Source organism: Cupressus sempervirens, chromosome 5 (assembly GCF_028749045.1).
Source record: "Cupressus sempervirens isolate cs-2001-9-10 chromosome 5, ASM2874904v1, whole genome shotgun sequence".
NCBI classification, from domain to species: domain Eukaryota; kingdom Viridiplantae; phylum Streptophyta; class Pinopsida; order Cupressales; family Cupressaceae; genus Cupressus; species Cupressus sempervirens.
In genome coordinates this window covers 590,219,389-590,236,477 of record NC_143122.1, presented here as the reverse complement: position 1 = coordinate 590,236,477, position 17,089 = coordinate 590,219,389, and the positions used below count along the sequence as shown (strand labels likewise).

Here is a 17,089-nt window from a genome sequence, read left to right as displayed (position 1 = left end):
TAAGTGTGTTTCAAGGTCGATCTTTTGAGGGTCATAACTTGAAGCTCGTGAGGGCTATCGATGAACTATCAAATGCTACAGGATAGTGATGCTAAGACCTAAAATAACCTATCTCATTTTCAAGAGATCACATTCTATTTGAATTCAGCACAACAATCTCACTCGATGCCAAAACTTGTAGTGTGCCTCAGTTCATAGGTGCACCACTGCGTAAATTTGAAATCGTTGATCTTGGCATTGAATCGTCAATTCCATTACGTTTAGATGGGCAGGTGAACCTTAGTGACACCCTTGTTCTAGCCACAAAGACCATCCATCATCCACGGCCACCCCATACCGAGGAGTCTCCAAGGTGCTCTAAGTGCATTTCGAGGTCAATATTTTGAGGGTCATAACTCAGAGCTCATGAGGGCTATTAATGAACTATTGAATGCTATAGGAGGGTGATGCTAAGGCCTAAAATGACTTGAATCTCATGAGGGCTATTGATAAACTTTCCAATCAAGTCTCTTAAGTTGAGATATTTTGAAGTTATGTTGAAATTGAAAAATTGTAGTATGAGGATAGTAACAACGTGAAGTGCTAGTTATCAAAGATTATGAATCTATGAATGACTTGGTGGTTGGGAATAGAATCCATGGTTGAGGAGTGGAGTCCTTGATTGTGTTGAGATTAGATTTGAAGCCAAAACTTAGTTTCAAGGTTGAAGGTGGAGTTTAAAATTAGATTTGGGGTTATCTGAACCTTGTGTAGGAGGTTAACAAATGTGTTTATGTCATGATAACACTTCAAATTATACATTGCATCCAAATTTGATAATAAAGGTTGTTAAAATGTTATTCAAAAATTATTGCATTTGAATCAAATATAACAAACATAATCAAAATTAATGATATTCCATAAACATGAAAAATACACATGATCCACGATAAATTGAACAATACTAGATATTAAATTAATATGTATATTGAATTGTGCACATAAACGAAAAAAATACATATCAAAATACATGTATCCATAGACAAAATTTTACACAAATATATGTCAAAGATCATGTATCCATAGAAAAAGTACTCAAATATATATCAAAATACATAGATCCATATACAAAATGTGGTTGATCATGCTATTAGAATGTGTATAATATCAATGTTTCTGTATACAATGTCACATATGCCATCTCAAAATGTCTCATGATGCATCCTATGACAACTATACTATCCTAGCGTGCTGGTGGATGATCAAAAGGTAGCCTCTTCACTGCACTAGGTGGATCAGATGCCTCCTACATAAACAAAAAAGGAAAACCCAAAGTTAGATTACTAAATTTATATGATTCTTTGTATCTAACATTGAATTACTCAAATGCATAGTGATATTTTTTGTAATGAAGATTTATACTATCAAAATTTCATAATAAATACCTCTCTCGTCGACCTCCTACGTTGGTTAGGAGTCCTCTCATATGCCCTCGGCAATGCTGGTACCTCTCTAATTGTGGGTTGTATATGTTCAAATACATTTGTCAGATGAATCTACAATTTAAATTATAACATTATAATTCATAACATGCTAAATTTATAACATATTTAATCATAAATTCAAACTAGAACTTACTATTGTAGGCTCCTCCTCAAGAGAGAGTGGTTGCGTCATCAAATCTACATAACTCTCTTATCGGACCTCATGTGCACTAGGAGTCTCCTATGAGATACAAAATAGTAGTTTTTAATATCAAAGAAATTAGTTTTGAATTTATTTATGAAGATAAGGATAATAAAAAATAAATGATGCTTATACATACAATGGGGCTCTCAATGCGAATGGAAATCCCTGATGGTCTATGACGTGAAATCTGTATAGGTTCATAGCTAGTAGCCATGCCCTATACAATAAAGAATGTAATTAAATGGGATTACTACAAACATTTTACAAGAATTAATCGATATTTAATCAAATAGAAAGCACCTAATTATCTTTCCTTTGTCAATGCGTGCTGGCTCACCCCCCGCACTTTATCCCCCCGGGACAGGTGGTACCTACAAGATAAGAGAAAGATTAGCAACCATATATGCTACAATATCAAATAGAAAAAAAAAAACACAAAATAATGTACCATAGAGGTCTCAAGGCCAAATGAAATGGCCAAGAGTGTGGCATCATCAATCTGTCTGAGCTCCTCCTCGGTCATCAACTAAACATGAATGGAGATCACATACATATAAAAGTCAATATGGCTTAAAAATTAAAATTACTCTATTATAAAAATTAACTTTGAATAGCATATGTCATAACAAAAATATATATACACATACTGACACTGAAGGAGTCCATGCCTCTACATTCCCCTCCTCTCTCACATTAGGGTTTGTAGCCTCTACGAGTGTGTCTAGTATCCTCATCTAATACAAAATGATACTTAGAAAGATCACCTATGGGACCTAGGAAAATATTCTTGCATGTAATGCAAGTGTGAGGCACACAAACGTGTGATGAGCTAGCTGGTGATGAACTGGCACCAACATGAGGAGGCAGAACTGACCTAGCCTAAGATATCATTAGGCTACTCAGCCTATGAATGGCTTTGATGGTCTGAGAGCTAGCCTCTATCATAATATCTAGATGTTGCACTCAAGGAAGGGGGGAGATATCAATGGGGGGGACATAAGTGCCAGCTTTCTTCCACTGGGAAGAGGGTCTATCCTAAGGAGATCCTAGTCCTACACCCATGTTGGGCTTCATGCTCCAAAACTTCACTTTAAGTTTCAACACAAATTCTGCATATAATTTTCTAAGGAAATAAAATGGTATGTCTAAATTTCCATCTGGAGGGATATCAAAGACCATCCACCAACAATCCCAAAAGTTTACACGTATTGCATCATTTGTGCACCATTTAATCAATAGTTTAGATTTTTTTGGGTCGACTGGTAAACCCATTTTCGAGTTCGCAAAAAGGCTAGCCAAATCATCTTTGGTTATGTTGAGGGCCACAACCTCATCATAATCCAAACCATCATTAAACATCTTGTGCATTTTATCATGCCAATGAAGAGCGACATTTTGTTGGTTCGTAAGGGTTTCAATGTTATCCACTATGGTGTTTAACATGGATAACATAGGAGCCAATGGGGGTACATTATTATATGTTCTATGCAAACCTCTCAACTCGGTGAGATTTTCATTTATCAAATCCTCGATTTGAGGAGGGTTTTAAAGGGGTAGATGATCATTTGGTGGATGGTTTTGTGGGGGTATTGGATCATTTTGTGGGGGGTTATGAGGAATATTATTCCCTGCCTCAGTGTCATCATTTTGATCAGCCATTCCTATTGAATTGCAAAACGTAATATACATAAAAAAAAACCTTAATTTTAACCATTTTCTTCAAAAAAACCCTAGATTCAACTAAAACAAACAAAATCATCCTAAAATCTATTTAATTTAGGTTAAAAATGAGTTGGAAAAAAAAGCATGCCTTAATATCTGATATCCAATCGCTTTTGCAATATTGGCCCCAAATTAACGTAATAAGAGGGCCTGCGGGTGTGTGTTTTTATTTTATGTTATGCGCAGGTATCAGATATCCAATATTATATCAGATATCCAATATGCTCGCAATATTATATATTAATTATAACATATAATATATTACATTTTTATTACTATATTATATTTTATATATAATATATTACATTATATTATATATTATATTATATTATATTTTATATATTTTTATATTATATTATATATATTATATTACATTACTATGTATTATAATATAAAATATTATATAATATTATTATAATGTATTATATTATATTATTATAATGTATTATATTATATTATTATAATTTATAATATATTATACTTTTTTATTATATATTATATTATAATATATATATATTATATTATATTATATTATATTTTATATTATATTATATTATATTACATTACTATATATTATAATATTAAATATAATATTATAGTATTATAATATAATACATTATAATATTATTATGATATAATATTATTATTATAGTATAATATTATACTATTATAATATAATATTTTTATATTATTATAATATAATAATAATATTATTATATTATAGTATAATAATTATAATAATTATATTGTTATAATATTATTATGCTAATTATCGGATATCTGATATCAAATCAGATATCCGATGTCAAATTGGATATCTTATAAGGCTCAACCTTAACTTCCAGGTTTGGTACCTGGATAGGTGAAAAAAAGTCAGAGTAGATTTTGAAGTGCTTTTAGACATCTTCAAACTCTATTTTTTCACATCGCCACTTTTTGGCACACCATGATCCTACACATACCCATATACCTTTGATAATAAATCCTTTTAGTTTAATTGTAAATTGGACTTGATCTATTTATCGGGTTTCATAAAAAAATTTCATACTCTATACCAATTTACTTTTTTGCTCTGGAGAGTTTAATTGTCAGATACCCAACATAGTTGACTATTTCATGTATTAATTTCTCTTGGTGCATATTATTCAGTCATGTGATGAATACATTTTTTATTTTGCCATGTTATAGTGTCCATCTCTGATAATTGTTTAATCCCAGATTTAAACTCCCATCAAGCCTCAAACAAAGGTAAGAAATCATTTGTTTTAATAGGAGCAGTGATTCTAGATTCCCTATAACATAGCAAGATTATTATGAAGCCTTGTATGGGAGAAAAGATCTAATTTCAACCTTTGTCTCCACATCTAGAGTTTACTACCATTGAATTCTTCTTATACAACACTTACTCTTGTATCGGGCCTAATGTATACGTCATTTATAATATTGTTCCATGCATCTTATCTAGACTCATATTGCATATTCTTTCCATTGTTGTTTGTATCAGTGATGTGGGATACCCCATTTCTTAAGTCTAAAATCATTTTGCCATCTTGACTTATTTTAGTGATCTTTATTGGCTCCAAAGTCTATAGTCTCTGAAAAATATCAAAGTATATATGTTTCCATGGTGATTGTAATACTTCACCATCAATGCATACTAGAAAAACATTAGATCTATGATTGCATTTAGCACATTCATAACAGTAATCTAGTTTGAGTAACAAGGCACTACCACCATGGCTTAGTTAAATAAGAGAAAATATTTACTCTTTAAAATATTCATGGAAATCCTTAGCAAATTCTTCATCTTTATCTATGTTCATGTCTCCAGGTCTGTCCAAATTCACCTCAATGATCCCCATGAATTGCAATATCAAATTTTAATAATATAATACCTTCAAAGCCTTATGTGTTGTTTTAATTGCAATGCACAATGAATCAACCATAGATCATATTCAACACTTCTACTATCTATGGTAGGAATAGTGATAGCATCCTCCAGCAATGTGTGTATATATAAAGCAACAGATCTCACCTTGTCTCAATTTTTACACTCATTGCTTTATGATAGATCCTAGAGGCCCATAAAGAAATAAAAATGCTTCCATCGCTGCTTACTACATATTGTATGTGTTGATTGAAATTAGGTTGAGTGGAAAATTCCATAATAGTTGGATATGTTTCTTTGCATAATGAAAACTCTTATGTTGATTTTGTGTTGCTTGGCACTTGCTGATTACTGATGCTCAACACTAACTGGAATTTTTTCTGACTTGACACTTGAACTTGCTTGACATGTATTGTTCACTCAGCACTTGAAACTTTCTCGGGTCTATCTATCTGCTTGACACTTACTATTTACTCGGCACATGAGTGACTCGACACTCATTACAACTTGACATCTATTATATACTTGGCATAAACATAGACAATTTCTTAAGTGTGTTGACACTCAATTGTCAAAACCAATCTAAGATCAATATATCTATCCCTCTTATGATACTTCATCAACAAGTCTCTATTGTAGCTCTTCTTCTTGCACTAGTTGCATCTGTTCTTCATTGATAGGAGGGAGATGAGTGACTGATCCTTTATCCAAGAAAGATAAATCTTAACTTGGTGATGGTGGGGCACCTTAAAGTCCTTGTGGTTGAGGTGGTGATTGACTCCAATCCCTTCTTAAAGGATGATTTGTTGGTGTATCCCTTATCTTATTGCCAACAAGTTCAATTCCCACAAGAATGAAGTCAAAATCTAACATATCACATTTATCATTTCCTCAATTCTCTTACTTTTTAATCCATTGATGTAGCTCATCCTTCGAAGTAGTAACGTAAATAGGTTGTGTAGGAATGAATGGAAAAATTAAATTAGAACTCCTTCTTTTCTCTTCCTCTATAGTTCTAGCAAGATGAGTCCTTTGACTCAAGGGAAGGTCATCCTCTTCATCTTCTTCATCCACTTTGGGGATGGGTTTTGGAACTAAAGAAATAGGAATAAGCCTTCTTATCACCTTTTGTCTCCTAGTCCTTCCTATTGGAGTCTTTTCCTTCTTAGCCTCCTTAGATATTGATGTAGAGGCCTCTTCATTTTGACTAGGTGGAGACACTTCTTGTGCTTCTTCTTGATCAATTAGTAATAATTTTGGTGCTCCCTCTTTAGATCTTTGTCCATTTTTTGGCAGTGGCCCTTGTGGATTATCATGAACTTGAGTGGCTTCTACATTTCTAGGCTCATGATTCTTAGGGGATTTAGTTTCCTCTTGGGATTGAGTCCCTTAAGCTTTGGACCTAACTTTTTGAGGAGAATTCCTCTTCCTTTTATTCTTTCCCTTTTCCACCTTAAAGTACCAAACTTCCCTATCATGTTGATATAGTCTCTAGCCTTATTGGTGATTAGGATGTTAATATTGGTACTATAACCTTTGCCCCTCTACCTTTCACTAGGTGGGTTGTAGCTTGGAAGACTATTGCTTGCAAAACTAGGTCTAGCTTGAAGGGTTTCTTGATTCAATCTTTGGTTAATTGGATAATATGTCTCACCATGTAGTTGATATATGTGTTCTCCTCCCTGTCAATCTCTGCATTCATGATTGGTTGATCAAATATCTTATTTTGATTGTACACAAGGAATCCAAGACCTCTTTTATATCTTATTGAACTAATTTCAATGAGACCTCAACCTTCGAGACCTTTTCTACCAGATAAAGAGTCATCCTACAATAATCTCTGATTCAGATATCATAGTCATCTACCACATTCATCTAGTTATCCTCTATGGCATCCTCATGCTCAAATTGCTTTCCCACCAAATATTTGACTTTGCCAATATTGTCAAACCATGGATGAGGGGAGTTATAATCCTCTAAAGGATACTAATCCCATTCTAAATCAAAATTCATAATGTCCTACTTTTGCTTAACACTGAAAAGATGTATGGTGATGGGTCATACCTAGGTCTTCTTATGTTGTTTTCTCACTCTTTCATACATAGACATGGGTTGCCTTGTTATCTTTGGCAAAATGAGTCTATCAGACGGATACCTAGGGAGCTTCTTAGGATTTACCATTGTGCCCACTACCCTTAGGTAAGTGAATATCTTAAATTGGATGTAGTAGGCACCTATTTCTCTAATTCTTGTTGTTGCCTCTACTGATATCCTTTTTGTGTAATCACCTTCAATGAATTTGATTTGATTATTGCAAAAATAAAAGCATTATTCACTATTCGGTACTCTTTACTTTGATCTGATAATTTCTTCTTCACTAGTTGGGGGTATAGCACATATGGCCAAGCATTAGCATCTTGCATGCTTCCTATCTTAAATAGCTCTAGGTAATCAGTAGTCCTTTCTGCTTACATATATACAAAGTATGAGATCATATAGAACCTTGGATCAGTTTTAATGACCACTAGTTGTTCATCTAGATTCTCACTAAGCATTGTAGCCCAGTCAATTGACATCATTGTCATTCTAATTGTTTCTATGAAGTGTACCATACATAAGTTTATGTCTCCTACTACTGGTAATCCCATGATCCTACTCAGGAGCGCTATGGAATGCTTGATCTCACCCTTCATGTAACCTCTTTTCATATCTACTTTCCTCACTTTTTGGGCCATAGGGGTTATATCAATCAGATATAAAGATTGAATGATTTCAATTTCTTTTTGTTCATTGTCTCTATACCACCTTTCTACTTGATGGTATGACATCCTTATATATTAGTCTACCCTTGGATGATGAAATACTTTCTCAATGTCCTTTGGTCTTAAGTCGATAATGATATCTCCTGTTATGCTTTTGACCACTCTCTCTTCTAAAACATAATTCTCAGCCAAAGCCATGATCAACTTGGAAGATTGTACTAAAATAGGGTGTGAAGTTGTGTTTACTAGTCCTAATCTAATAAGTGCAGAAACCATCGATGATCTCCCATTTGGTTTGTTGTAGAGAACTAGGAATGCATTCTAGTCAATATGATCTATTTTTGTATCTTGAATCTTTGAATGCACATCCCATAAATAAGATTTTGATGGTACACCCTAAAACTTGAAAACCACTATCTTAGGAGCAATCTTTACTATGCGTGAGGATGAAGAAGAAGTCATTATATCTACACAAAATAGAAGCACATTAGTCCAAAAGGTGGAAAAACCAATCACAAAGAAACCCTAATTAGTAAAAATTAGACCTAGAACCCTAAAACTAATTAAAACACTATAAAACCCTATTTTAAGCTATGTTGCATAGTTTTTAGTGCACCTTGCACACCTTGAAGATGTGCTAGGTGCACCTCTTTTTAATAATGCAAGCTCCATATCAAAGGGTGTGTACATGTGCACCCTTACAAAGGGCCTTAAGAATATAAAATTGGGGTGTGCATATGTGCACCTTGCAAGGTGCGCATGCGTGCACCCTAATCTCTTAAAGACTTGTTTCTTTTTTAACCAAATAAAATGGTGTACAATTGTGCACCATAGAAAAGTGCACAACTATGCACCATTCTTATTATGTCTTAGCTTTGGGATTTTTAAGGTGCCCATATGCACATCTTAGATAGGTGCACATATGCACATGTCACATAAGGTGTTTTTTATTTAAGTTCTTGGTTTTGTTAGTGAATAAAGGTGCACACCTTATGCACTTTGGATAGGTGCGCAAGGTGCACACCTTTTTACTTAAATGTTTGTCTATATGTGTGTAGGGTATGAAAAAAATGGAACACCTCAAAGGATATGGAGGTGCACCATTGAATCACTTGGAGGAGAAAATGCATAAGGGGGGAGGGGTATTTGGGGCTTTTATAGTTGCAGGATGGAACACACCTCTTAGAGGTGTGCACCTACGCATGTGCACACTTCCAAGAGAGTGTGCTTTGCACTAGCATAGCTAGCACACTAGCACATCTCTAAAGGTGTACTAGGTGTGTTAGGTGTGGTAGTGTACTCCCCTTACTTCTACAAAGTCAACTCATTATCCAATTTTCTCTGATTCTAGTTTTTGGGTTTCTCAAGCAGAGGGCCAAGCTAATCTTAGACACCACATAGAGCCCTAAAAAGATTCAGACCTCAGACTAGGGGTCTAGAAAAGAAAATAAATTACTAGGGGGTCCCCATTTCTTAGGAGAAATGGTGTGTGCATTATAAAACCACAATAGTATGATCTCTGGTGATTTTAGTCAAATGGAGGTCTTTTGTGGTGTTGTTATTTTGGATGCTTCTTTTTTGTTCCTTGTTGCTGATTCACCATTTTTCAAGGAGGCAATTATTGCATTTCTTTATGTTCCAACCATGGCTTCTCTGACCATGCATATTGGTAAAATATTCAATTTTATATTTCATTATTTTATCTTTTTACTTTATTTATATTACTTATTATATTGATCGCTATGCAACACCCCCTACCTAACCTCTCTTTATTTTCCATGGATAGTCAACCTTTCAATTGCAGGGAGATATGTCATCCTATTATATATCTTCCATCCATCACCCTTATTAATCCCATCATACTATCCATTATATCCATCATTTTGTCTCCTATTTCACCCATCCTAAATAAGCTTGTGCATTGTAAAATAAAATTTTCATGACCACTCATACATGTAATCATTTGAACTATGATATTAGAAATGCAAAGGAAAGAATAAGAAGACAAAAAAAAAGAAAAAAATGATGAAAACATTCAAGGGGGTATTAGTATTGGAAATAGAAAATTAATTTTTTTTCACAAAGCAATTCATAAGAAGCAAAGAAAGGGGCTTTATGTTTATACAAGGGTTATCATGGTTTAGGGTGGAGATGCAGCCAAATTTATAAACTTATATATCTTCTAGTTAAAACTAAAAACCTCTTGATCATAATGATTGTACGAGGATGTGCAATATGTTAAGTTGGGGGGGGGGGGGGAATGATGAGAGATATTTATGACTTTTCTAAAAATAGGTGCATGCTTCCAAGAGAGTGTGCTATGCACTAGCATGACTAGCGCACTAGCACACTTCTAGGGGGTGCACTAGGTGCGCTAGGTGTGCTAGTGTGCTAGAGCACCCCTTAGCTTTATGAAGTCAACTCATTATCCAATTTTCTCTAATTTTGGGATTTGGGTTTTTTCGGGCAGAGGGCAAGGCTAATCTCAAACACTAGATAGAGCCCTAAAAAGATTCTGACCCTAGACTAAGGGTCTATAAAAGAATTTTTTTTACAAGGGGGTCCCCGTTTCTTAGGAGAAATGGTGTGTGCATTGTGAAACTAGAACAATATGCTCTCTAGTGATTTTAGTCAAATGGAAGTCTTTTGTGGTGTTGCCATTTAGGATGCTTTTTTTGTTCCTTATTGCTGATTCATCATTTTTTGAGGAGGAAACTATTGCATTTCTCTGTGTTCCAACCTTGGTTTCTTTGACCATGCATATTGGTAAAATAATCAATTTTATTTTTCATTATTTTATCTCTTAATGTTATTTATATTACTTATATATTTATCACTATGCAACACCCCAACCTAACCTCTCCTTCTTTCCCATGGATAGTCAACCTTTTAGTTCAAGGGAGGTATGTCATCCTATTATATATCTTCCATCCATTGCCCTTAATAATCCCATCACACTATCCATTATATCCATCATTTTGTCTCCTATTTCACCCATTCTAAATAAGCTTGTGCATTGTAAAATAAAATTTTAATGACCACTCATACATATAATCATTTGAACCATAATGTTAGAAATGCAAAGGAAAGAATAAGAAAAAGAAAAAAAAAGAAAAAAAATGATGAAAACATTGAAGGGGGTATTAGTATTAGAAATAGAAAATTGAATTTTTTCACAAAGCAATTCATAAGAAGTAAAGAAAGGGGCTTTGTGTTTATACAAGAGTTATCATGGTTTAGGCTGGAGACAAAGCCAAATATATAAACTCAAATAGCTTCTAGTTAAAACTAAAATCCTCTTGATCATAATGATTGCGCAAGGATGTGCAATATGTTAAGTTGGGGGGAATGATGAGAGATATTTATGACTTTTTAATACCATTATTTTATCCATTTTATGTACCATCACATTCACTTATGTGTTCTATTTTTGTTCTATTTCATCCCATTTTCTCATCTTATGTTGCATATGATTTAATTTATGTAAGTAATATTTAATCAATTTTTTAGATAGAATAATGTGTAAATATTATTGATAGTATTTACTAATATCTATTTCATGTCACATGTATATAGTTTTCTACATGCTTCCTATAATATTATTCTACATGATGAGGAAGATCAAGCATGATATTTCTATCATGTGATTTGTCTATCAAGTGAACTTTCTCCAGTTGTTTGAAGTAATAAATAGAAAGAAAAAGGATCTAATTATGTAATGAAAAGTATTATAGAAGGTAAAACATTCAATAAAGTTTCCAAACAAAAACAATGAGCAAGGAGCATGTAGGTATCAACATTATTGAATTCCACCATAGATGACATGTCTACCATTGTGATCTCAAGCTTGAAGATTTGTTAATTGATGAGAATATGGGCCATCTTTCAATCCATATTGCATGTTTGTTAATAATATGAAAAGCCATGTTATCTTCTAATTTTGTCCACTATTATAACAAACTAGTTTATGATTTGTGGGTAGAAAATAAGTTTGTACGTACACCCATATTCCTTGGTTAGAAAAATAGAATCATTATGTTTTAAGCTATCTTTGTAAACTCAAACTATCTAAAAATATATGATATGTGGCAGGAGGAAAGATTATTATAAGCATACACATTTTTTGCACAAAGGAAACAACTCTACATAGATCAAAATTGTGTTATTCTACAATTAATAAAAAAATCATTTTCTCATGATTGAAATAATGTAAGCTTCGTCTGTGCTTTATTCACCATGCAAGTCAGAAAGTAAGGGCTCATACTAATATCTATTTCTATCACTTAATCTGATCAATGTATCAAATTACATAAAACACTTAAAATGCAATAATCTTAATAAAAAAAAAACTTAATTCCTAATTATACAATGATAATTAGAAATAAATCACCATGGACTATTTAATTTAATTCAAATGTCCTAGCACATTAATTAAAATAAACCCATTTGCTAATTACACATAAAAAAGAAACTAAGTTGACTAAATTGAACTAAATCTCTAAAAGAAAAATTATTTCCTAAATATAAAATGATAATTAGTAATAAAACACCATGAACTATTTAATTTTAACTCAAATGTCCTAGCACATTAATTGAATTAAACCCATTTTCTAATTACACGTCAAAAGGGAATTAAAATTGATCAAATTGAATTAAATCTCCAAAAAAATCACTTATTGAATTAAATATTCAATAAATTGAGAGAAATTAATTAAAAGAGATAAATATTATTAAATTAAATTAAATTATCACTAATTATCCTCTATAAAAGGAAAATTGATTAAATTCTAAAACTATTTATGTTATTATTATTTCTATATATTGATATTTATATATGTTTCTATGTTCCTGTTGCAAGGAATCGACAGTTCATGCCACCAATGTTTATTTGGTTTTCCATAGATTTACTTTCACCTATTGCAGTTGCATTCATAATCCCTCATTTCGCAACTAGCATCCCTTGATGACATATTTCCCAAACACCTTTCACAAGATTATGCTACTAGGTTGACATGATTAGACCAAGCTAAAATTCATTTAAAGTATTAAATAATTTTATATTTATTTGCCTTAGTGTTGGCCTATCATTTATGCAGACATGTTCCATCCATGGCAGCAAGCTTAGCCTATGGGAAATGATTCTATAGATTCTTGGGTTCCTTGGTTGTTTGTTTCTTCAAATTTGCATGGTTGCTAGATGTTTCTATCTTCTATGCTTAGGCCTCTACATGCTACACACTGAAAGTAATTCTTATATGGATACACCAAATTGCATTCTCATTTTCTTAGAATAGATAAAATGTATGCATGTTAGGTGAAGCTATTCAAAGAAGTGTTAATTATTTTGGAAAATCGATGCTAGAGATTGTACATTGGTCGCATGATGAGTTCTTCTGTCCTAAAATCATTACTGATAATTAATGACAATAATGATTAAAAAACATAATTGCTTGAAGAGAAAATGGGATGAATGCACCTAGAAGAGGAGTCTCGTGATGTTTTGAAGTGAAGATCATCATTTGTTTTATAAGTGATAGGAGAACATGGGCAGAGGTGTACAGGATGAGTACAAGTTTTTTTTGGACCAAATACTACATATTTTTGGGGATTCATTTTGAAGTGATGTTGGTTTCTTGGGTGAGTTGAATATAGGGTGTAAATAAGGGATTAGACACTTAATGGGATAGGCATATTTTCAAAGAGGAAGGAGATCTACTGCAATAGTGTGAAGAACACATCACTTATGCAGTGAGGCTAGATACAAGAAGTTCATCTACTACAGTTGTGAACTCATTTAAGTGAGAATGGTTGTGTTGATGCATTTATATTATTGTTTACAGTGTTTTATCACTTTATGATAAAACAAGAGTTAAAGTGGTTATAATATTGTTGATTCATCAGTTAGCTAGAGGTTGTGGCCTTTAGAGGCAGTTGCCTCAGTCTGATTAGGTTGAAGCCTTCTTTTTGTTGACAAGGTTGGAGCCTTGGATGTATTGGGTTGGAGCCCACATTTGCAGTGATTAGTGATATCATGTTTTTCACCCAAAAGGGTTTCCACGAGATAAATATGTGTCTTTGTTTACTTTGTGTTCATTCAGTTGCATTTACTTTTAAATTTTTGAAATATTGATACACTCCCTCCTTCTCTTGGCATTTCTTAAATTTTCAGTTAAGATAAGAGGATATTAGATGTACAAACTATTAGCCACATAAGATGGGAAAATGATAGTGTTACAAGACTACTAAAGGTGGAAGATGTAATCAGGGTGGATAACTAATAACATGATATAACCACCAACAATATAGATGATATTAAATTGTAATGTGAGCAAAGTAAACTTAAGTGATATGTGTAATAAGGACCTAGGAGAGCTTATCACTAGATACAATAACTTAATTACATCAACATTCTCTTAGGCCAAAACAAAAAATGTAAGTATTTAGATACTTACATTTTTTAGGTGGATTCTAGAGAAAGCAAAAAAGATTGGCATCCATATCTATGTGACAAGTGGTTCTAACACCTCTTTAAGCATGCAATTAACATTATCCAATATTGTTTAACCCCTCTAGCATGTGTGAAAACTTGAAAAATGTATTTTCTAAAAATAGGTGTGACATATGCTTTTACACGTCTAATAGTTATCATATAATTTTTAGCAAATAAAAAAACTTATAATTGTATATGAAAATATATCTTAATTAACTATAAATATTTGATTCTCTTTGAAACCATTATAAGCCAAAGTAAACACCCATATTCTTCATGCAAGGTTCAATTTTAACACATGTCAAACCTATCAGAGGAATGTGTCATAGAATATCACAAGAACCTCTACTATAATAATGACTTAGACAAACTTTCTTAATTTTGACACATGACAAAATATCATTATCAAATGAGATGCCTACTTTCTTGTCTAGGAATAAAGTGCATTGGTGTCATCTTCTGGATTGACCTTCTGGTATGAGGACAACTCACCATGGAATGTTACAATAGACAACAAATCATGATTAAAAAATTCACAATCTAGGCATCAAATAATTAAATAAATAATTGGATGTGTAGTATAGATAAGTTTGAGACACTTTAATTTTCACTATCTTTAAATACTCATAGTTTAAGTATATCAGCATGCTTCAAATTTAGTATAGATCAATATCCCTTATATCTAATTTCTATATTAATTTTATGTTTTACTTTGTAAAAATAATTAAAGAACAAAAGTGAATTAAAATGTCATTTTCCCATATTATTAAAGCACTCATACATAAATAAAAAATAATAATCAAAGATTTCATTAAAATACTTTAATATCTATGTCAGTATATTTATAAAAAAGTTTATCAAAATAGATATGTGATATTGTAGATTTCCTCTTACAATTACGTGACACACACAACTTTGAGTAAAAATGAGTTCACATATGGGAGAACCAAGGGAAAGCAGATTCTAACATATCAACCTAACGACTTAAATATACATCAAAGGAACTACTGATGGAAAGAAAGTCGGGATCGTTATGATCTGAGGTCTTTCAATTCCAACTACATCAAGAACTAATTGTTCCCGCAGTGGTCGATCGTTTCATCTTAGGACTAATCTTAACTCCATCAATAATAATGCCATTCTTAGGAAAGTTGACGTCCGTGTTTTTCATACTGACTTCAATATCTTTTGTTTGAGCACTGCTGTCATCCTCCTTCAGAAAGAAGGTGCCCACAACAAACTCCATCCATCCTTTCTCGCCAGTTATCACAGGAGTCCTCTCATGCCCATCCACTTCAATTGATTTGTCAAGATCGTCCAAGAATCTAGCTGATTTTATCAACTCCCCCTCAGTCGTTTTAAGTGAAAACGTGAATGGTGATGGGTGAGACTGGGATTCCCCTTTTCTTTTATCTATTTTGAGAACAAACGCAACGCTGTACTCTGTGTTTGGAGACAAGAGACTGCAGTCGATCTTTTTACTCACTTCAAACCACCAAACCAGTTTTAGCTCTGCAACTTTCTCAAATCTGCACCGTTTGATCAAGCCATGTCATTATTTGTTATGGCGGTCACTCTTAAACATCATATTAAGGAAGAAATTAAATTTTATTATTTAACACTTTTAGGTTAAGAATCAAGCTTTAGTATATGATGTTTAAGTTATCTAGAGCAATAGAGCCGAACCTATTTATAGGTCACACACTAAAACTTAACTTCTACACCATTATCGATAAAAAAAAACTATAGAAAGAAGAAAGGGAAAAGGGTAAAATTTGAACAATACACAGCACCCTTTTGTATGATATTCAAACTTATAATCAGCGTGAATTTAAAAGAGACATATCACTGTTTGGTGTGATGTAAATAAGTAACCTGGATTGTTCGTTTGACACCCACGACCAGTAGCGATTGTCATTACCCCAAGTGATCTCCAATGCTCTTGCAGACAACATGTACGCCAATGTGCCCGTAGATTTGTCCATCCAAATTCGCTGCGTTTTTAACAGACATCCAAAATATGTCAGGCTGTTAAGAACATAGAAGGAACAAGAAAAATATTACATTATTTTGTGGGTTACTATACCTGGGTTCCTCCTCCTATAAGAAGTGAATTACAAAACTTGTGATAGAGCTCCTCCATTGATTTATAGGACACCGGGGGATTGACCCTGGCAAGGATTTCTTTGTAATTTGTGGGAAGCTTCCTCTCCCACTCCCTCTCTGCATCTGCATCGCCTTTGCTCCCCTGTCCTTGACAACAATTCCCCATATTCTGTTACGAGTTTCAGAATTGCTTGCGTAACTACAACACTATGGGCGTTGGAATATATAATTAAGAATGCTTAGAAACTACGCTGGTGTTTTGGTAGCGTGGAAGACAGCCCGGAAAAGGCATGATTCCCGACATGATGTGTGGAAATTGAATATTGTTAGACCTCAAAAAAGATGGAGAATAAAGATGGAGAGTATGCATAAAGGCACAAATTATATTAGAATTTATAAAAGGTTACATATTGATAACAAATATGTTGGAGTTACTTATTCGGATTTGGTAAT

General features: G+C 33.0%; 1 protein-coding gene across 1 annotated transcript; it reads right to left on the bottom strand.

The window, feature by feature from the left end:
- Positions 1-15,336: 15,336 nt before the first annotated feature.
- LOC149557302 (putative F-box protein PP2-B12) lies at positions 15,337-16,837 on the bottom strand. The gene is made up of 3 exons (XM_089785963.1): positions 16,617-16,837; positions 16,406-16,524; positions 15,337-16,059 (listed from the first exon to the last, which is right to left on the bottom strand). Exons 1-3 carry the CDS (start codon positions 16,800-16,802, stop codon positions 15,594-15,596), a joined length of 771 nt encoding a protein of 256 aa, XP_089642089.1. The 5' UTR covers positions 16,803-16,837; the 3' UTR covers positions 15,337-15,593.
- Positions 16,838-17,089: the final 252 nt, after the last annotated feature.

Coding starts and splice junctions, on each gene's coding strand:
- LOC149557302 (XM_089785963.1), bottom strand. CDS start 16,802: ATGGGGAATTGTTGTCAAGGACAGGGGAGCAAAGGCGATGCAGATGCA. Junction 16,525..16,616: donor TTATAGGAGGAGGAACCCAG/GTATAGTAACCC, acceptor TTAAAAACGCAG/CGAATTTGGATGGACAAATC. Junction 16,060..16,405: donor GTGTCAAACGAACAATCCAG/GTTACTTATTTA, acceptor CAAACGGTGCAG/ATTTGAGAAAGTTGCAGAGC.